Source organism: Amborella trichopoda, chromosome 12 (assembly GCF_054954075.1).
Source record: "Amborella trichopoda isolate Santa Cruz 75 chromosome 12, AtrichopodaSantaCruz75HAP2 v2.0, whole genome shotgun sequence".
NCBI lineage: Eukaryota > Viridiplantae > Streptophyta > Magnoliopsida > Amborellales > Amborellaceae > Amborella > Amborella trichopoda.
The window spans coordinates 46,368,230-46,390,663 of NC_142347.1; the positions used below are offsets into that span (position 1 = coordinate 46,368,230).

At 36.7% G+C, this 22,434-nt stretch overlaps 2 protein-coding genes across 8 annotated transcripts; both read left to right on the plus strand.

Moving 5' to 3' along the window:
• The first annotated feature begins 1,627 nt into the window (after window positions 1-1,627).
• Window positions 1,628-11,920, plus strand: LOC18435496 (calmodulin-binding protein 60 B). Of its 3 annotated transcripts, XR_016046400.1 has the most exons (10): window positions 1,628-1,670; window positions 1,796-2,087; window positions 3,796-3,871; window positions 5,653-5,711; window positions 7,820-8,313; window positions 8,538-8,577; window positions 8,658-8,818; window positions 8,934-9,134; window positions 9,997-10,207; window positions 10,937-11,920. XR_016046400.1 is itself a non-coding variant. In XM_006845540.4 (9 exons), the coding sequence occupies exons 2-9, from the start codon at window positions 1,957-1,959 to the stop codon at window positions 11,494-11,496; spliced, it is 1,893 nt and encodes a 630-aa protein (XP_006845603.1). In that variant the 5' UTR covers window positions 1,628-1,670; window positions 1,796-1,956; the 3' UTR covers window positions 11,497-11,920. The 3 variants fall into 3 exon arrangements, 1 of the variants encoding a protein (XP_006845603.1); XR_016046399.1 differs by having other exon boundaries at window positions 1,628-2,087; XM_006845540.4 differs by lacking the exon at window positions 8,538-8,577.
• Window positions 11,921-15,437: 3,517 nt separating this feature from the next.
• Window positions 15,438-21,798, plus strand: LOC110007377 (uncharacterized). 5 transcript variants are annotated; one of them, XM_088854389.1, is made up of 3 exons: window positions 15,438-15,617; window positions 15,921-16,148; window positions 21,557-21,798. In XM_088854389.1, the coding sequence occupies exons 1-3, from the start codon at window positions 15,583-15,585 to the stop codon at window positions 21,615-21,617; spliced, it is 324 nt and encodes a 107-aa protein (XP_088710515.1). In that variant the 5' UTR covers window positions 15,438-15,582; the 3' UTR covers window positions 21,618-21,798. The 5 variants fall into 5 exon arrangements, 2 of the variants coding, with proteins under 2 accessions (XP_088710515.1, XP_020523714.1); XM_020668055.2 differs by having other exon boundaries at window positions 21,574-21,798; XR_002281137.2 differs by lacking the exons at window positions 15,438-15,617; window positions 15,921-16,148 and adding an exon at window positions 20,847-21,099 and having other exon boundaries at window positions 21,574-21,798.
• Window positions 21,799-22,434: the final 636 nt, after the last annotated feature.

The following is a 22,434-nucleotide window of genomic DNA, read 5'->3' on the forward strand; positions in this document are numbered from 1 at the left end:
TTATAAGGTTTTTGACAAAATAACTACATCTTTTGACAAAATTTAAAGAGCGCATTGATTGCTTAGTGTAAGGTGGGCGCCTTATATAAGTCTCACCCTTCCTTATATGACTTTGGGAAGAATTATTTATTTGGATACGGTTTTCATGAGTACAGAGGACTCATATGTAGATATGCTTCGGTCTTCATGATCTACTTTTGAGATGGGTTTTGGACCTAAATTTTTAGATGTATAATATCTAGCATACAAAACATGAATATGTAAAATACCTGAAGTTAAAAAACTAACAACGATGATTTTTTGAAGGAAAATTCTAGACCGTTAATTTTGCTTTTTTGGAGAGAGTGCAAAGCCATACCCATCTTTAAGGTGGATGTGGGATGCTTCCGGGATACCCATCTTTAACATGGACGTGGGATGCTTCCGGGGACGTAAATGTGGTCATGCCTTCCCTCCTAATGTATAAACCACTTTACTTTTTTGAAAAAGAAAATATTATATAAGGTTGCAATTTTAAACTGTAGAATTAAGGTGAGCTTCAAAAATCTGTTGGAAAAGGATGTTTTGATATTCAAAATCCTCGAATTGATCATTCTCAACATTAAGATGTATAAAAAAAAGAAGAATTCGAGTCCCATCTTGCGGCACATTTTCTGGGTTGCCCATTTTGAAGATTTTTATGTGAGATCAAGTCTATTTGGTTTGAACTATTTTTAGAGTTTAAAATTTTATAATTAAAGATAAAAATAAATTCTTAAGCCATCATAAGAATTTTGAATACAAAAATTACATTTTATAATGAAACTTGGAGGTATGCCTTCCTTTGGTTTGTTTAAGGTTGCACCCTCATGCAAACCTCACATATATCAAAGCCATAGGGTTGCAACTATATCAAAATAAGTAAAGCCTCACCCCATAACTCATAAAAAATTACAATTCAAGTATTGATAAATCTTTACATCGATCATCTCGGCTTGAAAAAAAATTTGGATTTCAAGCTATGATATGTTGTAACTAATTATTTAGACCATCCATTTCGTCATAAAAATAAATGTTCAAATATTTGCAACGTCTATATATTTTTTGAATTTCAATGTCGGTGTTGAAAATTGATTTTAAAGTTATCATAGAGATTTTCAATGCCGAAAGTGCACTCCCGGTTAGGATTTGAGGTGAGACTTTATTTTGTTTACATAACACCTAGGCCTTATAAGAGGACCCGGTTTTTATGCGGCCAAACCCGCATATGTAGAAATGCCGATCTCTTAATAAATCTATTTTCGAGGTGGATTTTAAGACCTAATTTTTTAAAGACATATAATCTCTAACATAGAGATCATGAATATAAAAATTAAATAAATTTTAAAAATTAGAAATGATAGTTCTAGTAAAAAAATATTTGGAAAGTTAATTTCTATTGTTTTTTTTTCAGATGGAACACCTACTTGCTTCTAATATGGATGCTTTACACTTTAGACCTCATATGTTTCACGCGGTCTAGCCCGCATGAAACAATTTCCCTTTATAAAAACTTCTATCCTTAAAAGAAATTATCAGCAGGAGGGCGTTTTGGTAAAAAGCAAAACATGAGGTAATACAAAGCGCGGTGTTTCGGCGAGAGGAAAACCTGGCGGGTCTCAGTATTGCAATTAGGGCAAGCCGCCACTAAGGTACACACGAATAATCTCCGATCTCCACATTATCTGCTCAAATTTCCGAGCTCTAGTTTTCTGCAACCATGTCTTCGCCTTCACTCTCACTACAGTAAACCCTAATTCTGTTCCTCTCTTTTTAGGGTTTCGAGGTTCGAATTCTCCATGAAAGTAAGATCTGAGATTGAGATTCTACTGGTTCGCATTTGACTGGAAGCTTTGCTGAATATTCAGCTTAGTCCTGATTACCGGAACTGTGTAAAGGTTTCTGGATCTGAGTGTTAGGGTTTCTTTTGGGTTTAAAATGCAGAGGACTACGAGGTTACTGGAGAGATCGAATACTATGACGAGAGCGGAGAAGAGGAAGCTTGATGCGGGTGAGGCGGAGGAGAGGCCGCCTGAGGAGAAGAAGCAGAAAGTGCCTGCTCTTGCGAGGTATTTGTGGTTTTTGATTCGTTTTGTTAGGGAAATTAGGGTTTTTTTTGTGCTTGATTTTGGAATCTGTTCAGTCCTAGACTCTACTTCCACTGGTCTTGGCCTGGGGAAATTATTGGTTTTGCTGATTCTATAGGTTTCCTGTCTGCTTTTTTTATGTTTTCATAGTGACCGTAGTGCTTATCTTGTATTGGCATACTAGTACTGGGTCATGATTTATGAGTTATGATCTTTAGATTTCCATTATTAATGTGAAGCTTGTAGTGTTCCAAGGTCGTGTTATCCAAGCTTACATGATATTTTATCGTGAGACTCTAAAATGAAATAAAAAATGTTTGTTACTGGTCTGATTAAAGTAGCTGAGGTTGTTTTTTAGGGGTTCCTCAATAATTTGTTTGCATTTATACACTAGGTGTTTTCGGAAATGTGTCTTCATGCTCTAATCACCATGTTCTGGAAGATCACACACTCCTTCCGTCTATTTTCTCTCTGCCTCTGAAAATGGGGAGTTTTAGCTACTGCCTATGCTCTTTGCCGACGTTATTTTGCTGTCTATTGTTTTTTTATAGAAAAAGATCTAATTTATTGCTAGTTTTTCACATTAACTGCTAACTGTTGTATGGTGAATCTGGACTTTTCTTTGTTTCTTTTGATAATTAAGTTTAGTACTGGAGTTTTCCTGAATTTTGAATCATGCAAACTAATCTTGAATTTCTGTGATACTCCTTGCACCTTTCAAATGTACCTTACATTGGGATGATAACTTATAGGTGAATTGTATATTTATAGTGGACTAGGGCAAATGATGGGAGAGGTGAACTTTCAATCTTTTCAATATGAACATTGTCCGAAGCAATGAATGGATTTAAAGCACTTTGCATTCTTATCTCTGATGCTTTCTTATTCTATTTGTATGACTACCTAATGTCTAATTTGTTGTTGCATTGCCGTAGTCGTACTTATAAAAAAAATCAGGGCAGCACGATATGCTAATCTGTTTAATGTTAATTTGTTATTGCATTATCCGATATCTAATTTGTTCTTGAATTGCCTTTTGCATGCATTAAAAGAAAAGGCCAACAGTATAGACTATTTGTGAAACTACTTACATTGTTTGTGTAAGCTACCTAATGTAAGTAACAAAGAAAAGTAATGTCACACTTCCCCAATTCTGTTGACTCCAGTGAGTCTTTTGAGTGGCCCAGAAGATGTGGCTGAATTGTCTCAGAAACCAAGTCACATTGTTTGTTGACTCAGTCTCTTATTTAGTTGACTATGGTTCTAACCCCATAAAGGTTATTTGCTAATCTCTGTCATTTTACATTTCCTCTTTCATCTTTTGCATATAATTATTAGGAAATTAGCTGCTTGTGCACTTCCAAAATAAATAAATAAAAAAGAGGAAAAAGACAAGAGGTTAGCTGCTTGCGCCATTTAAATATCCAAATTTTGTCGAATAATTTATTGATGCTCATGGTGGCAATATTTTATCACATTTTTATGATTCCTTTGTTCCTTTTGTTGATTTTGATTTCCATTTCTTTGACAAAATTTTTGCTTACTGCCTTCTTGAAGTTATGTACTCTAAGCATAATCTATTGCCAATTTAAGTGATATCAAAAATGATTTTCATTTGGCAATTCGCATGCTCTATTACTTGATCCTAGATAGTTTTTCTAGTGCATTAATGGGAAGCACTTCTATGCAGCGTTATTGTTGAAGCTCTTAAGGTGGACAATTTGCAAAAACTTTGCTCGTCATTGGAGCCGATTCTTCGTAGAGTTGTAAGTTTATTTAGTTCAGTGGCATCATTTATACCCCTTTGACGAAATTTCTGCGAGTGTTAGTCATGTGCTTCAGTATGTTAGCTCTGGATATCTCCATGTACAACCAACTGATTCATTGGATTTTTTTTTATAAAATTTAATCATGTACAAAAAGATAAAAAATGCAGTTATGTCTTTATGTATAGATGACTTGAGCATGCCTTCTTTATCTCCTTTCTAGCTAATTTTGATTGATGGGTGATGGACCATGGATTACATCATTTTGAGTGATTTACAAAGAGGGCTATTTGTGCAAACTTGTTGTCATCTCCAGACATATATGCTCTAGGTTAGTGCTCAAGAAAATGGTCCAGTGCGAAACTCGGACCTTGACCAGGCCAGGTGACTCAGGTGAGTCCAAGGCGGCTCGCCCAAGTTTTCCCAGTCTTCGAGAATCCCAGGAAAAACCTTGAGAATTGCAGGAAAAATCCTGGAAATTCAGAAAACATCAGAAGTAATGAAAATGGTAGAAGTTCAGGTAGACAACATGGGAAATGATAAAAAAAAAAATCAATTATGTGAATTTACATTGAAAAACCCGAAATTTGGAGGTTAATTTTCCAATATTTGCTCTTGTTGTGCATCAATATATCCAATCTTTGTCAGACAAGCCACCCAAATCAAAACCCCAAACCAGATTTGGCTTTCGAGTTCAATCTTGTTGAATGCTATCTTAGCTTTGCAATTGTTGGATTTTGGATTTTTAAAGATCTGCCATCAAATTTAAACTTCAAGATTCCAATATATAAAAACTTGAACTTTAACATCCCCCCAGGATGCCTCCAATCTTCTCTACCTGCAACTTGTGAGACTCATTATACAAGTTATGCTTATTAACATGTGGAAAGGCCACCCTTCCTTACGCATGTCTGCTCCTGATTTACAAGTTACACGAGATCAAATTGATCTGCTCTTCTACCTTGATTTGGCTTTACCCTCTCACACCATCCTTATTATGTTAACCTAAATTTTGGTGCTTATCCTTGGCTATGCTGTATTTTAAGAAAAGAAAAAATGTGACCTTTAATTGGATATTTAAATGTTTAGGAACTAACTGTGGTTGGTTGAGTTATTTCTGTGACAACAGCCACTGATATTCAAAGAAATTGTTTTTCTGTCCTGTTATAATTCAGTCAATTAATTGTTTTTTCTGCACTGTTATAATTCATTCAATTCCTTTGGCAATAATATCTTCTTCCTAGGATTAATGAACAACCACAAAGGAGCGATGTTTGGAAGATTCTCTAAAAGGAATTCTTCAACTGGTGTGGGACTCAAATTCTTGCATGTAGTTTAATTAGAATTGTTAAGAGGCCCGCCATGTGGAATTTTTCCTCCATAGCAGCCTGGGCTTTGATGTACACTCTCAGTGTGGCAATTGGTTATTCAAATTTTTTCCATGATTGATGAAGTCTTGGAGAAAACATTGATAATGTTAAAAAAAGTTATTATTTTTTACATTTGCTTATTTATTTATGATCTATGAAATAAAGAAAAATTTAGAGTATGAAATTTTTTAATTTTGTTCGATGCATACTTCATAGACATATGTAGAACACTAGCACATCTTTGTTACTGATGCCTGATACTTTCCTGGTTAATTTTTTTTAAAAAAAAATTAATGAAGTTTTTTGTGGCATGTGTTATGAAGATGATGTTTTCTTCATCTTTATCCTGTTTATTTTCGGGTTTAACTTTTGTGCTGTGGTTACGTGTGTTTGACTATTCTGTCAAAGCAGGTCAGTGAGGAAGTTGAGCGTGCATTGGCAAAACTAGGGCCTAGCAGGCTTGGTGGAAGGTATGGTATTTTACTTATTTAATTCATTTATATATAATATTTTCCTTTTCAGTTTGAGCAGCTAGAAATTGATTTGGATTTCTTTTGCATGTTTCAAAAAGTTCATGTGTTATGAGTTACATCTGGGAAAAGCTAGTTTCTATGACATCCATCTATCAGTTTCAAACACAATTGCAACATAAAATTGAGGCGGGACAGTGTTTTACTAAGGAAAGCATTCTTAATCTGTATCTTCTGTATCCTATTGCTTGGGCTATTCGCACCTGGGCGTAATGAAGTTCTATTTTACACTTGAGGGAAGTACACTCACAGTTTTATAAGGATCTTAGTTGAGAAAGTTATTGGTTAATAGTTACACCCCCCCACCCCACCCCACCCCCCCCTTAATGCCCTTTGGCAGGATTGTTTTTCCTTCTCTTTTTAGATTTCTTCATCAATTTGGTTATGTTCATTAAATGTGAAGTTCCTACTTTTTCTTCTCTCACCATTTCCTGTTTACAATTTGTACACTTTTTTAACTACTTTTGAGTTCTAACATGAGCTAACTGGGACTTTTTTTCGACAAGCAATTGACCTTTCTTTGTTATGTAAAAGGTCTCACCTTCTGCTTTGGGTTTTGATTTTTGAAACTTTGGTGGATATTTGTGATCCACAAACTAATGCCTTGTTAGCCATTCCTCTTGGAATTGTGTTTCTATCCATGCCTTCTCCCAGAAATGTTGCCTTGGATTTCCAATAACTATTAGAGTTCATGTTTACTTAAAAAAATTCAATTACCCAACAAGGCACAATTGAGGATCTTACGAAATGGTATGCTGAAGAATTAAATTCAATCGCCGCGAGAGAAATAGTCAAGTGGCCAAAGCGAGTCTAGAGATATACTTTGACTTGATGAAATAATGTCTGTGTGCGTGTGTATCTGTGCGTGAGTGTAGGTATGTGTGTGCGTGTGCGTGTGCGTGTGCGTGTGTGTGAGTGTGTAAGTGAGAGACAAAGAACTTGGACTCAATGAGTCTCATCCAATATTTGAAATAAATAACCATAAAAAAAGAAAACTGAAATTCTGAAAAAGAGATAACAAATGAATTTCACTCAAAAAAAAAAAAGATAACAAGTGAAAAATATTATGAATTCTCTCTCAAAAAAAAAAGGAAAAAAATTATGAATGAGGAGAGATTGGCAAAAATATCTGGCTTCTGGGTTCTAAAATGCTGGCGTTTCATACATGGCTCAAAATGGGGTTAGAAAAGCAGACCGAAGCCATAAAAATGCATTACGGTGTACAACTGAAGTCAAGTCAACAAAAACTCTTCAAAATTGCTGAGTCTTTTAATATTGTTTAACATTGTTGTTTTTTTGCGTGAATGACACTCTTGACTAGCCTGAGTCAATTGGACTCTGGCAAGTCCCGAGTCTCAGCCATTTTTTACTTCATCTGTCATGCAGAGACTATTTTTCGTCATTTTCATAGTCAGTGAACGTGTTATGTTTACATAGTTGTTTAGGGTCGTCTTACTGTTTCTTTATTCCTTCAATGGTCTTGTCGTATCTGGAGCTCATATCTATGAGGGACGTATCTCTACTTTTGATTAATGGGAATATTATCTTAATCTTGCTAATTTCATATTATACATCCTCGTTAGATTCTCCCTTATATGACAGCTGGTAAAGCACTCAGTGGAATGACTTTCAGCTGATAGAATTCCTACGTGTTTGCACATATGTTTATCATGACATACGTTCGTCAACTATGGCTTTCTTCCTTATTGTCAGTGCGTATAATGTTTACTTATCAATCTTGCAATAGAAGCTGAAAGACATGCTCTAAACTTGTTCTTCAAAGTCATTTCAATTATTCGTATTTCTATTAGTGTGAAAACTGAAACCGAAAAGATACTGTTGTGATTGTCATAAACCAGTTAGTATTTCGTACTACTTTTTTGTTTTTTTTTCTGGTCCTTTCTTACTCACTTGTAAGGGCCTCAGGTTTTAATGTATGATTTCTTATTCCTTTTCTTCTTTTTTTTTTTTCCTTTTTTGTTTGTGGGTGGGTGGGGTGTTAATTGCTAATCTTGACTTTTCTTCGAATGTTTCTTGGGTTTGTGCAGGTCATCTCCAAAGAGAATAGAAGGTCCTGATGGTAGGAGTCTTCAGCTACAGTTCAGGTCGAGATTGTCCCTACCACTCTTCACTGGAGGGAAAGTAGAAGGGGAGCAGGGTGCTTTGATTCATGTGGTTTTGATCGATGCTAATACAGGCCAAGTCATTACATCAGGGCTTGAGTCATCTGCTAAGCTTGATGTCATAGTGCTGGAAGGTGACTTCAACAACGATGATGAAGACAACTGGACCCAAGAAGAATTTGAAAGCCATGTCGTAAAAGAACGTGAAGGCAAGAGGCCTCTTTTAACTGGGGACTTGCTGGTTACCCTCAAAGAAGGGGTTGGGACCCTAGGAGAACTCACTTTCACAGACAACTCAAGTTGGATAAGAAGCAGGAAGTTCAGGCTTGGCTTAAAAGTTTCATCTGGTTACTGTGAGGTTGTTCGCATTCGTGAGGCTAAGACAGAGGCTTTTACTGTTAAGGACCACAGAGGAGAATGTATGTCTGCTATTTTCTCTTTATTCTTTCGCTTTCAGTTTCTAATTCTAGTCTGTCGCTACTTATGAAAAACTCAAGGAAAAATACCAAAGACAGTACATGGACCAATCATCTTCTAAATGACTATGTTTCTCTAGGTGGTTGTGTGTTCTTGTCATCACTTATTTGTGTTTTTAGACTAACTTGGGGGTAAAATAGTCATATCTTAAAAATAATGGTTGCAGGGATGACCTTGACATTTCGAGTGTCTGAGCTACCTGCATGGTATGTGCTGGTGTTCCAGTTACTTTCCTGATGTTCGCCCCTATTATGTTCTGAAACTGAAATTTCATTGGAATCTACAGTATACAAGAAACACTATCCGCCTGCGTTGCAAGATGAAGTGTGGAGATTGGAGAAGATTGGGAAGGATGGGTCATTTCACAAAAGGTTGAATAAAGCTGGGATTCACACAGTTGAAGACTTCCTCCGGCTTGTGGTCAGAGACCCACAAAGATTACGAAGTGTAAGATCTCTAGGCTTTGTTTTTTCGGAAGTTCAAATTTCATGAATCTCTTGAGACGAATTTTCTTCCTGTTGTTTTGTATGAAGGTACCTTATGTTGCTATTTTGTACTGTAGATACTTGGCAGTGGCATGTCGAATAAGATGTGGGACTTAGCGGTTGAGCATGCCAAGACTTGTGTTTTGAGTGGGAAGTATTATGTCTACTACACTGATGATGCAAGGAATGGTGTTGTTTTTAACAATATTTATGAGTTGAGTGGCCTTATTGCAAGTGGGCAGTACGTTCCAATGGAGCAGCTTTCTGACAATCAGAAGGTGAATATTTCTTGTTCCCTATCCTCCTTTGTAAAACATCTCTTGTTTGATCTGTATCAAATTTAATAGTGAGCATGCTGTTCCCAAGAGCCATAAAAGCAAAAGGGTCGTATAGCTAGTCCAAGTCACAAAGAACTAAAGCTCAGAGAAATCATGCTATGAGCTGGTTCTATACGTCAGACCTTCAAATCTAGGATACCCTGTATCAGAGAAGTAACCTTGATATATCGTATTCATCATAGCCTTTTTCCAACTATTTGGGGTCGAGTACACAAATCTTTTGGTGAGTCCTTATGGGGAATGCCCTAGCATAAACAGATAGAGTAGATTCAAGATTCATGGAAGGTTTTGGCAAGGTTTTACGTTGGTTGCCTATGTAACACAATCCACTTCTTTTGCTTGGGCTTGGGACGGATTAAGGGAAAGTTCAAGGTCCTCACCCTTCATAGAGCAAGTAACCTTGATATATATCTCAAGAAGAAAGAGATAACTTTGATACTGATAAGATCCTAGCTCGAAAACCTAACCCCTAAATTTGAAATAACAAAAGTCGTCTTAAGGCACTAACCTCTGTTTTAATATGCTTTCTACTTGTCTTAATCCGCCATGAGCTTGAAATCTAGAAAAGGAACCTTTGGTTTGTATATTCCCTTTTAGCAAAAGTCTTAATAATCGCTGAGCATTTCGTTACCTTATATTCTGGAAGTCCGAACCCAAAAAACTATTAAACCTTCATTCTAATTACCTGACCTGCCATTTGTTCTTGTCAGTAGCTAAAAAAGAATACCCATGGTAAGGCAATGTTCTTGAGAGCTACTTATCCAAAGAAAAGTAAATGACTTTCTGTTTATTTTTTGTGCAGCTTCATGTGGATACATTAGTGAAAAGAGCGTACGACAATTGGATGCATGTGGTCGAGTATGATGGCAAGGCATTGCTGAACTACAAACAGAGCAGGAAGGCATCGTCGTCAAACTATTCAATTGCCCTTGATCAGCAACCCTCTATAACTCGTGCACCAGTTCAGGTTCCTATGGAGCAGTCCTCAGTGAATGCCATGTCAGCCGTTGGCGGTAAGCACATTTCTTAACTCTTAAAATGTTTTATCTCGTGGTTCTGAGAAATAGATATGTTTGCATTTAAATGATAATTTGACATAATATAGTGGAAATCCCATTTTCTTCTTTTTTTCTCTATCCAAGGTACTACGAATGAGAACTCCCATCACCAAAAAAATCAAAAAGTTCTTTGATCTCCTTTCAAGATGTTCTAAGATAGGCACATTTGCAGCTTTTGCACCCCCGCGGCGGGGGGTGGGTTTGTGTGTGTGTGTGTGTGTGTGTGGGTGGGGGGGGGGGGGGGGAGGTGTGTAGACCAAAAAAATCAAAAAATTCCTATGATCTCCTTGCAAGTTGTTCTAGGATAGGCACACCGAAAAAATCAAAAATTTCTTATGATCTCAAGTTGTTCTAGGATAGCACATTTGTAGCTTTGGTACAATGAGTGAGTGAGGGGAGGGCAGGGCAGGGCAGGGCGATGGATTTGCGTTGTTTCGGCATTCCAGTTTTTTCCTGACACAATTGTTGTCTTTATTTTCTCTGAACTGGCATACTTCCTCATACCCCTGGCTTGCTTTTCCCCCAAATCCATACAGATCTATAGCTCCCAACGCGAAGATATACTTCCAGATAGGAATGTCTATATATTAACTCTTCCTCTCCAGGGTCATCTTTCTCTAACCAGTAATACTTTCTCTTCAGGCCCATTTTCCTGCGACTACTAATACTTCCTCTCTTTTTCAGGGGCATCAATCTCTAGTTATGGGGAAAACCCTGCAACAAGATATTCATCCCAACCTGACCAATTAACAGCAAACAACCAGGTCCAATTCAACAACAACCATTTCGCAACCCAACAAAATCAACTAGTAAGCACCTCTCACCATGCCCCACAAGGTCCACAAGTTGGTCTTGCTTTGGGCCCACCTTTATCAACTGGGTTCCAAACAATGAATGTTGGCCAAACCCCAGCCGACGATTGGGCTCGGCATAGGGACGCTCGTGGGCTCGATGATTACTTCACAGAAGAAGAGATTCGGATGAGAAGCTCAGAAATGCTCGAGAACGAGGATATGCAACATTTGCTCAGGCTCTTCAGTATGGGAGGAAACACCGATGCCTATAGTTATCCCTCCTATATTCCCTCGCCTGCGACGAATTATACCTATGAAATGTGTCCAGGCAGGCCCTCAGGGAAGGCTGCAGTGGGATGGCTCAAGATAAAAGCGGCTTTGCGTTGGGGTATATTCGTCCGAAAAATTGCGGCCGAGAAGAGGGCTCAGCTTGTTGAGCTCGACTCATGAGTTGGTTTTGGGCTTGTGAGTTGTGGCTAACTCGGTGGTTAGTGCGGTTATCTTGGTCAATTGACTGGAGATGACGGGTTTGGCGGTAATGGTGAATGGGTGGTGAGGTTGGGTTCTCGGGTTGTGTACAATGAATCCTGTAAAGTAATTTCATTCCTCCTGTAAAGACCATGTCGCTTTCTAATATCTTTGGATTTTTAGGGGTGTATTTGATATTTGTTGCTACCTTTGGTTTTTAGTGATTGTGCTTTTTATCTCTGATAAAATCATAGTTGTCCACTTGTAATGGATGAGAATAAGAGGCCCAAAACAAGTTCATCGCTCTCTTCTTCTCATTTTATAACTTATTTGAAGGAAAATCATGAAAGTCTTGATCGTTTTGTTGCCGAGACAACTGGATATATATGAATGTGAATTTTCTGCATTTATGGTGCTACAACTTTGATATGGGTGTCTGATTTTGAGCTCATTCTGGTTCAACCTTTCCATAATAAATTCCTCTCTCTGAGCAACAATGGAGGTTCAACCTTTCCATAATAAATTCCTGTGTGTGTGCAACAATGGAGGTTCGACCTTTCCATAATAAATTCCTCTCTCTGTGCAACAATGGAGAAAGGAGGGAGTACCTGGCCCTGCCTCGCAGAAGGGGACTTGTTAGGCTTTTCTCACTGCAGCAAATGGAGAATTGAAAGAACCTCCCTCGCCTAGGCTCGCAATAGTAACTTGCAAGGTTGCACTGCCTCAGAGAGAGAAATTTGCCAAGTCTCGTTACAGGAGGGAAAGCATGGAGGTTGAGAGAGAGAGAGAGAGGGGTATCATGGGCAGAAAACAAACCTCCTTATTCCCGTTCCAACTCTTATCTCTAAAACTACCTCCCTAGATTACGACTGCTTGTCTTAATGGAGCATGCTGTTTGACTAAATCATGGGCTGAAAACAAACCTCCTTATTCCTGTTCCAAGTCTTATCTCTTAAAACTGCTTACCTAGATTGGAACTCCTTTGTCTCGATGGAGCATGGTGCTTAACCAAATGGTTATAGACTTGAGGCTCCATTGTCATGTAAAATAAGCTAATGGTTATATTCCCGTAGGACTATACTTTCGATTTACACCTTCAGACAAAACCTCACCTTGAAAACCCCAAATTTTTGGGGATGTAACCTCTTCAACCCATGGATTAACGTACATATTTCTTTTTTATTTTTATTTTTCTAATTGCACTTTTTATGCACTTGAAAAAAAATGATATCTAGAGATTGAAATAGAGACTATCCAATTTTAAGATGATGAGATCTACGTAGTAGATCATTTATCTTTACCTCACCATTTGGATGTGAAATTGGGTGGTTTCATTATTTCATTGGCCAAACTCAAAGTTAAAAAGTAATTTTATCGAATTTTGTGACACACCTAAGATATCAGATTTCATATTGGATGGTTATAAGTAATTGTGACCTTCATATACCAAAAGTAAATAATCTCATTGTATACAATCGCAACTTTAATTTCAATTTTTTTTTTTTTGAGAATAATCATCAAAAAATTCTTAGGTGGTTCCCAAAAATTTAGATTGAAAAAATCCTCCCAGGTACATCCTCTAACCGAAGGATCATAATATATGCGCTCTAGATGAAATAACTTAAGAAACAAGGTCAAGTTGGACTCATAATATTTGAATTTTTAATCCTTACTTTAAATATCATTTTGAGATGAATTTGGGGGTTCCGCCTTCTCAATGGGGCCACACCTCATTAAAAATAAGGAAAAAATATTTTTGATAATAAAAGAACAAAATACCCCTATAACATATGGTCAATTTTATTATCAAATATATTTTTATTTATTGTTTTTATTAGTTGTGTGCCAGTGTGACCGTCCAAGTTCATCTCCAAATGATTTATAGAAATATATAAAAATAAAACGGTTGTACATGACATTATGATTGAAGATATCCCTGTTGCCCATCAAATCAAATTGCTGAGAATAAGAGCAAGAGATATGGGTCACGTCACATAAAAAGGTTCCCTTTAAACTTTTAATGTATACACTTCCTAAAGGAAAGGTAAGAACTGCACAAGAATTAGTCTGAAGCATGGCGAACTAAAGAAAGCCATACATAACTTCCAATATGCACCTAAGGCATTATTTGACAATATAATAGTGTTTTTTTTCATCTACCAGGATTTGTTCTCTCTACAATAAATTTCTGTTATTTTTCTTGAGGAATATTTATCTATATGGTTTATGTTAATGATTTAATCAAGTGAAGCAAAAAGAATCAAAGATTCTCTCCTCAAATATTCCAAATGAAGGATTTTAGAGAATTTAAATATTTTTGTGGCATTGAAGTGGTGGTTTCACAATATGATAGAGTTCTTTCTTTCGTTTTGGGGTAGTTTAGAGGTGGGAACCAAAAATGGGATCTAGCATTGCTAATAGGAATTGCTAACCGCTCAAGCCCAAGTCCAATTCCTAAAGATTCCCTTCAGTAACAAGTACTTGTTCCGTCTACCGAGAATTTCTGCATATTCATTCATTCTTTGCGAGAAAGAGTTAGCTGTGGTTTGTGTTAATGATTCTAATCACTATGGGCAATGTAAGTGAAGTTGAAGGAATCAAAGATGCTCTCCCCCAAATGTTCAGGCTTTTCTTTGGGTTCCGTTTCAAGGTAAAATATTAACTCTCGATAATCTTAAAAAGAATGGGAGTGTTGTGGTGAATGGATACTTACTATATAAATATGATGAAGAAACAAGTGATACTGATCTTAATATGGTTCAGCTTAGTAGTCTGCACCTTGTGAAAGTGAGACGAAAGGTAGATGGATTCCTCTATTGGTGGGTTGATTGAAATTAAATTTTTGATGGTAGTATAATGAGAGACGGTTGTTTGAAATTAAATTTTTGTTTTTGGGGACCTTGTGGAAATGTGACGGCAAATAAAACTGAGATTCGAGCTCTCCTACAAGATTTGAGATTTCAAGGAGAGGCATGTGGGTGGCTATTTATTGTAGAGGGTGATTCGCTCGATGTCATTAATTTGTGCAATTGTACATCCACACCACCTTGGACCATAAGATTCTTATGGAAGCAGATTACAGATATAGATATTGATTTGGAAATTTCAATTTTACATGTCAACAGAGAGACTAATGAGGTGGTGGATGGATTAGCTAAGCGTGCTGCTCATGAGCAATCACTGATGTAAATTCATATCAATAATATCAAGTAACATTGTCAAAAAAAAAAAAAAAAAAAGATATCCAAAAGAAGGTGCAATGGAGATACAAGTCGTTTATGGAGGAGGTCCAATACTTCTGGATGGGGAGGGGAGGGAGGTCATCTTCTCCCATATCAATAGAGAGTGCAATAGTGCTGCAGATGCTCTTGCTAAATAGGCCAGTTAAGGCTCATAAACTTCTCAAAATCAATTCCCCCTCAAAGATTGACTTTGAGTTGTTCACGCACTCCATGGTTTTAAGAGCTCAAAGTCCCTTTTCCTTTTCTAAATAATTGTTTATCAGCTGAATAATAAAAAAGATAATTTGAAAATGATATAGAAAAAGATAAGGTGAATAACGAATAGTTTCCAACTTGTTTGACCTAAAACAATTTCCCCATATATGCGGTTCTCTTTCCATTGAGGGGAAAGAAGTGTTCAATACTTCATGGCAATCTGGTTCTAGGCTTGGGTGGTCAAGGTGGTGGATATTACATCTAAAGCTTGATTCCTATTTCAGATCCCGTATTAGCATTAAAAACAAGAAGTACTTCGTAGTCGTCCAATGCAACCGCTGTATAGGCGGCCTTACTCTAGAAGTTGCTCCCATAGGTCCCAGTTTGGATGTCCACTTTTTTTAGCTTTTCATAGGAATTTTCCTTATAGTTGTGTCGAAATAAGTGGTGTGAGATTATTTACAGGGGAATTGCCAACAAAACACCTACGAATAGTGGAGTTTTGCTAATATTCGTAGGTGTTTTACCAATCGTGATACATAAGCTGGCATTTTTTGATGTTCTCGGCAAAGAAAGCTGATATTCTTCCAAATATTTTCGCCCATTCATTAGTGGCTATTTTTAGTTTACAATGGGCGTGGTTTTGGTAATTGCTCTCCAATTGAGGTAAGGTTATAATCATCACCGTCTATTTAGTTGAATGATGTAGATTTGGCAAGAAAACCGTGCTTATGGTAACCCATCCTACGGCCCCGACCGCGCCCCCCTTTCTTCCCCATTCTCTTTATATCCATGCCACATTTTAATGGAAAGTCTAGTTATCTATTTCCTTGCTCTGCAACCAATCAAGCATCTCAGCAAATCTAGAAATTCTGGCTCTCTGAAAGTAACCCCAAAAGCCCCAAATATTCCAATCATTTTCTCGACATTTGAGCACGAACTTGAAGGAAATTTTGAAATCTATTGCAGCTCATCCAGGGCTGGGCATGGGTCAGCCCTAGAATTAGCTACACAGAGTGGAAGTGGAGAATTTTCAGTAGTGAAGGTCTTGTGCTCATATGGACATGGCTGTACAGATGGATTGAGCAAGCAGAAGTTGCAGAGATGGAGGGGAATCTGTCGTGGTTCGGTAGTGACCGGCGTCGTGGATCATGTGGCCACCATAAATCAAATGGCCAAAATCGAATTTTGCTCATGGTAAGCTCTTACAAATTTAATGAACTCCGAAATCAGGCCATGGGATATTTTGGCAAAGTAAGAAAATTCCTCCTTCATGCTTTCAGGGTGAAAGGTAATTACTTTGCCGAAAAATCTGAATTTGCCGATATATATATATATAAATAAAAGAGAGAGAGATCCTGTCTGCTCATGGCTTATAGAATAGTATAAGCCTAATGCCCCAGACCGAGAGAAGGGCCATGATGGTTAGAGAAATAGGCCAAAAATATAAGAAATAAGTACGCAAGGCTTCTCATGCCTAGATTTTCCTCTTCAGATGATGGAAAGGGATATGGTGCCTGAGGATGTAGCCCTAACTATTGAATTAGGGCTGCAACCTTACGCAATAATGGAAAAAGTTTATATAAAGATGCAACCTTATAATGTAGAACTACGGATGCACCTCAAAAATCCATCAAAAAAAGTAGTTTTAATTTTGAAAAATCCTTTGATTGATCATCTCGACATTGAGATGTATGACCATGAAAAATAAAAAGATTTTATGTATCAAAAGTAGTGCATTTTACAACATATTATTTATACGGTCCATTTTCAAGATTTTCATATGTTTATAGATCTACTTGATTTTAACCATTTTTTAAATTTAAAATTTTATAATTAGATATAAAAATAAAATTTGAGATAATCTTAAGAACATTTTACATCAAACTTATATACCATGATAAAGTTTGATAAAGTTTGAAAGTGCACCTTACCTCTACAGCTACGGATGCATCCGTATGCCAACTGCACCCCGCAAGTTTGAAAGTGCACCTTACCTCTACAGCTATGGATGCATCCGTATGCCAACTGCACCCCGCAATAATTCTTTTTTGTGATTACCCATAAAGGTAGCTAAAGATAATGGGATTTGGCTCTCAAGAGTCAAGATTGCATAATAGGGTCTAAGCTAGTGAAGCCAATGACCGCCGTCCCTCCCTAAACTGACCCATTTACAAAGGAAATGTCCAGGTAGGGGTGGCAACAAGTCAGATCGGCACCCATACGCGACCTAAAAATTAAAATATCTATGTATTTAGCGTTATGGAAAGTTTTCTATACTTCTTCTACTATGCTTCCCTTATCATCAGCCATCCAATTTTGATAAAGAGATCCACTCATCGTTTGATCTTAAATCTGACGTCTCAAAGTATTTTTTTTTATTTTTTTATAAAAATTGTATGAATATGAAGTTTGGTGTAATGCCAACTTCTCATTAAATACCTATTGCAACTTTCAAAGGTATTTTGATTATTTTATATTGTTTGAAAATATTGTTTTTATATTTTTTGCTAGTGCGAGTTTAATAGAGGATTAGACGTACAACATTTGGTGTTAAAATAGTTTGTAAAAAAAATTTAAAATAAAATAGTGTAGACACATGACATTGTGATAATCTCAGCTCTCCATTCAAAATGAACGGTTGGATAAGGAGAAGTATATAAGTTTTATGTTGTAGGGGAAGCATAGAAAGCTTGCCCTTAACTATATATAAATATATTTTATATATCGTTAGCCAAAAAATATTACTATAACTCATATCTGAATAGTATTCGAGTCCAAATTTTGAACCCGGATCAGACCCGCCTTATCCAATTTTTAAACTTATATCCAGATCCAGATCAGGTCTACCGCTCGTGTCCCGGGTTAGGTCCGAATCCATTGCCGCCCCTAGTTGCTGCAGTCCAGGTGCAGACTGATACGCAAAAGTTGACATGCATATCGTCTAAACCTGTATTAGGAGGCTGACTTTTTGACATATTGTCGAATTATCTCCACCGTTCTATTTAACTGCGGCTAGAACTTTGGGGGTGAGGCAGCTATAGCTTAAACAACCCTATATACAATTAAAAATAAATTTGTTTCAAATAAGGAAATAGAAAAGTGTAGCATCCCTCATTGGATGCTTAAATGGCACAAAAGCATCCTCCCTATGATTCAAATTAAATAGAAGAAAATTGATGGAAGAATTGCATATAGGTTTCTAAAATTTTAATTTTTATTTATATTTGTACTAACTTGGACGTTTTAGACATCATATTTCTTAATAAGCTGCACTTAAAATAAATATAAAAATTAATTTGTAAAATTTAAATTGATCAAAAGACTCCTGCAATATTCTAAAGTATTTTGGTTAATTTATTTTTTGAATTTTTATTTTTACTTTTTTATGTCCACCTATTTGTGGTGCATGTGGCTCCAAAAATTTATAGTAATCTAATATGTAAGAAAAAAAATTAAAACTAAAATCAAATTACTATCTAAAATGGTTGATGTCTGTTTTATTCCCATAAAATTTGACCGCTTGAGGGTGTCTCCAGTTGAGTACCCACATCATGTGAATTCTATACGAACCCTTCTTATAAAACCCATCCATGAGTTGTTCTCCTTTGTGCACACCAGTGACCCTAACCCAAAAGCTAACAAAAACATAAGACTCCATGAAATTATAGCCCTTCAAAGTTAAAAAAGTGGAATTAAATAAGGAAAAAGTTTATATAAGCTACTGGAGTAAGGTACACCTTAAAAATCCTCCCGAATTGAGTGTTTAGATGTTGGAAAACCCTCCAATTGATTATCTCGACCTTGAGACATATAGACATGAAAAAAAAATAATTTTGAATCTTAAATATATTGTCTTGTAACAAGTTATCTGAACCATCTATTTTCAAGTATTTATAGATTTGTACTATTTTTAAAATTTTAAATTTCATAACTGATGAAAATAGATTTTCAAACCATCTCAAGATTTTCTACTCCAAACCATATATACATTTTACTTTTGCAATCTATGATGTGTGCTTTCTACAAACCTCGCCTATTGCAAAAGGACAATTTGGTCCTATTTAGCAATGAAGAAGACCACTCTCTCTACCACCATTCAACAACAAGTCCTCCAATCCAACGTTGTCAGATTCGTTTCAGAATCTTTTTCGGTTTGAGGAGAAAAATGAAGTAATTTGTGTTTTGCCTGATTTGAGGGAAGATTTTGGATTTTCTCTTTTAATTTAATATAAATAAATTAGATATTTTTATATAAAAATACATAAAAATAATGTAAAAAGGTAAAAAAAAAATATATTAAAAAAATACTTCCATGTAAATAATTTTTTTTTATTCGACCGAATTTGCCAGAAGCTTACCGAAGCAGCAACACCAGGTTTTACTAAAGTCTAAGCTTGAAATCCAATAACTTAGGCCTCTTCAGCCGAAACGAAGCGAATCCGACACTATTGCTCCAATCGCTCCACTGCCATGCAAGAATATGAAGTATTTGGATCTTAATATCCAAGAGTCCTCCCAACCTCACAAAGTTAGGGCTGTAATTAGATCAACCAGGACCTACGTCTGTTTCAGTCAAACGGATCAGAAGGCCCGAGGCGGGGCATAGATATAAAAAATTCTAGATATGTATATAAAATAATTGGATTTTTTATATAAATTTATATGTAGCATACTTATTGTGAAAAGGGTTGGTGAAGTCCACCCCAACCTAGACATCGACCTTACCCCAGCCCAGCCCCAACTCATTGGTTTTTTACCCAAATCTAGAGAAGATCTAGAATAAGGTTCGGTCGACCTGGCCTATTTGCCTCCGCTAGACAAGGTAATCCTTATATTAGGGGTGGCAATGGGCCAAGCAAAGCATGGCTAGAGCCACCTAGGCTGAGCCAACCTGGTTTAGCCCGGCTCTACAGGGAAGCTTCTCCCTAGCCCCTAAGGGCTTAGCCCCAAGCCCGGTGCTGGCAAAGGCTTGACCTTAGCCTGATAGGGCACGGTCTGCAAAGGCATAAACAAGGAAAGTGAAGTGCCAAGCCCGATTGAATTGGGCCGCCCTACCACAGTCCTGGACCTAGACCCGCCAGGCCATATACCCAAACCTTGGGTGCTTGGCCCGAGCGCTAATCTTTTAGGGCAGGGCCAAGTAGGCCATTGCTAGCCTTATCCTAGATCTAGAAGGTATAACCTGACTTGATGGTAGCTCCTGCACAAAGAAATCCTCTGGACTTGTGTGTGCATGTGATTCTGTACATTGTTTTGTTTTTTTTTTTGGGTAATTTAGTAAGGAAGACATGCCTTTGCTTGATTTTTTAAATAATTTTAGGAGTTTGTTTTTTTTAAAAAAAAAAATATTAGTGGGTGGTGTGAATGAGAATGAAAATAAGTAGGTTGTTCTTTTTTGCTTGCGTGAAATGGAGAAACTCATGACCATTCTTTTTGTGTGCTCAGGTAAGTCATTGATACTTTTCCGAAAATTATTCGTCACACAACAAACTTTCTTGTTCCCTTCTTTATTTTTCTCACTCAAGTCCACAGCCCAAACCTTTTGTTCACACAAACATCCAAACTTCCTCTCTCTCTCTCTCTCTCAAACACCGCGCCCTTCCCGCAAAAGCCCACCCCCCGTGCCTCGCACTTAATATCCCACGCCACATTAAGCAGCCGCTGTCATCAACGACGTGGACTTCTCCTAGCCGCCCATCGCCCCCCGCCACTCATCGCTCGGCTGAGATTGCCACTTTCCAAATATAGAAAAATTTGACCATGGCTATCCATGGTAAGACTAAAGCCAAACCCTAAAGAGAGACAGCTCACATGCGTATGAATAGATAAGTATCTAGGTACATTTGTACATGTATTTAAGACTATAAATAAGCAAGTCATGGAGCTCTATAAATAAGCATACATGTATTTAAGACTATAAATAAGTAAGTCATGGAGCTCTAAACTTTCTCTCTCTTGAGAAGGTGAAGGAAAATGTAACCATGAGTTAGAGAGAGAGAGGGAGGTTTCTTGCCGGATCGGCAAGGACTCTCCTTCAGTCCATGGGAGGCTTCTTGCCAGATTGGTAAGGACTCTCTCTGTCGATCCGAGCTCCCTATGTCAATCCAAATGGTATTTTTTCTGCTTGAATATGATTTAGAGAGAGGTTAGTTCGAGTCACTTTCAGTTGTACCATAATTATACTAGGTTGTGTACTGAGGGTATTTATTTTTGATATAAGAAGGTCATAATTATTTCTAGCCTCCATATGTGAATTTCTGTGGCTAGGGGTTTATCACAATGGTCGAGAAATTTCTTTTGGATTTCAAATGATCAATATCACATCAATAACCCCTTCCACCAACTTCCCCTTCCGGGTGATTGTGACCTTCTTCTATCAATAATAAATAATTTTATTTTATACTTTTTCAATAATATTTGATTGTGACATATGTAGATATCTCCATGATATTTGATTCTAACATATTTAGAAAGAGGTATGCTCAGTTGTTGTGATCCATTATTCAACTATCTAGTGATTATAAGTGTGATTGGTATTCCTTCAAATAGTACTTGATTTAGAAAGAGAAAAAAATATTTGTTGAGTGAGATAATTTTTACAGGTTTTGGAATTTTTCAGGTAAGTATTTGAATAAGGAAACTCCTATGGATGTGGAGATGTAGAGTTCATATGTATGGGAATGAAGACTCGGTGAAACTTGGGCTTTTGGATGCTTGAATATGGTACTCAGCATGTTGGATGAATAGTTGATTACAAAACAAATGTTCAGTTGATTATAAAACAAATGTTCAAGTGTTTGGAAAGTTACTTGTATAAGATACAGATTCCTTGTGTTATTGTGTATCTTGGGGATTTGGTATTTACTTTTTAAGAGGTATACACATGTGTGTATGAAAAAAATACACACACACACGCATCTGATCTTATTTGAACAACATTAACTTATGGACCAAAAACTCCTTGATGGACTTATCTTGGGGGATGTGGTTGATTTCAAGTTGTTAGATGTTTCTTTTTCTCCTGATGAACATGGTTATAAAAAATCTAAAAATTTTTAAATCGATTTATTAAGGAGGGAGAAAATAATGTGGCTTCAGCCTTTGGTTTTAATCCAAATTTTATAGATGCTAATTTATAGAAAACGATCTTGAGTTCCTAAAGATTTAGGCCTTTAACAGATATTGATGTTTACAAATTTTCCTCTCTCTTCAAGAAAATTGTTGCTTATTTATTTATTATTCATTAGGCTTAAGATAGTGTATGTGCAAAAATTAGAGTAAAAAAAAAATGCATAAATTGATTTTTTTAGGAGGTTTTGCCCATTGATCTAATGTTGTAAAGCAATACTTTTAAGCTAAAAGAGGAATCAGTCTTTGAGATCTCTGAAAATACAAAAAAGCAAAATGAACTTGACTCTCAATATAAATCTAGTTCAATCTTTTATCTCCCATTAAAGTAGTAGATGGAGATAAGCAACTT

Excerpts from the sequence above, each read along its gene's own strand:
- LOC18435496 (XM_006845540.4), top strand. The coding sequence starts at position 1,957 with ATGCAGAGGACTACGAGGTTACTGGAGAGATCGAATACTATGACGAGA. Across the intron at positions 8,819-8,933 it reads ACCCACAAAGATTACGAAGT|ATACTTGGCAGTGGCATGTC; the intron begins GTAAGATCTCTA and ends TTTGTACTGTAG. Across the intron at positions 10,208-10,936 it reads TGCCATGTCAGCCGTTGGCG|GGGCATCAATCTCTAGTTAT; the intron begins GTAAGCACATTT and ends TCTCTTTTTCAG.
- LOC110007377 (XM_088854389.1), top strand. The coding sequence starts at position 15,583 with ATGGGCGTGGTTTTGGTAATTGCTCTCCAATTGAG. Across the intron at positions 15,618-15,920 it reads GTAATTGCTCTCCAATTGAG|CTCATCCAGGGCTGGGCATG; the intron begins GTAAGGTTATAA and ends AATCTATTGCAG. Across the intron at positions 16,149-21,556 it reads AAAATCGAATTTTGCTCATG|GTTTTGGAATTTTTCAGGTA; the intron begins GTAAGCTCTTAC and ends TAATTTTTACAG.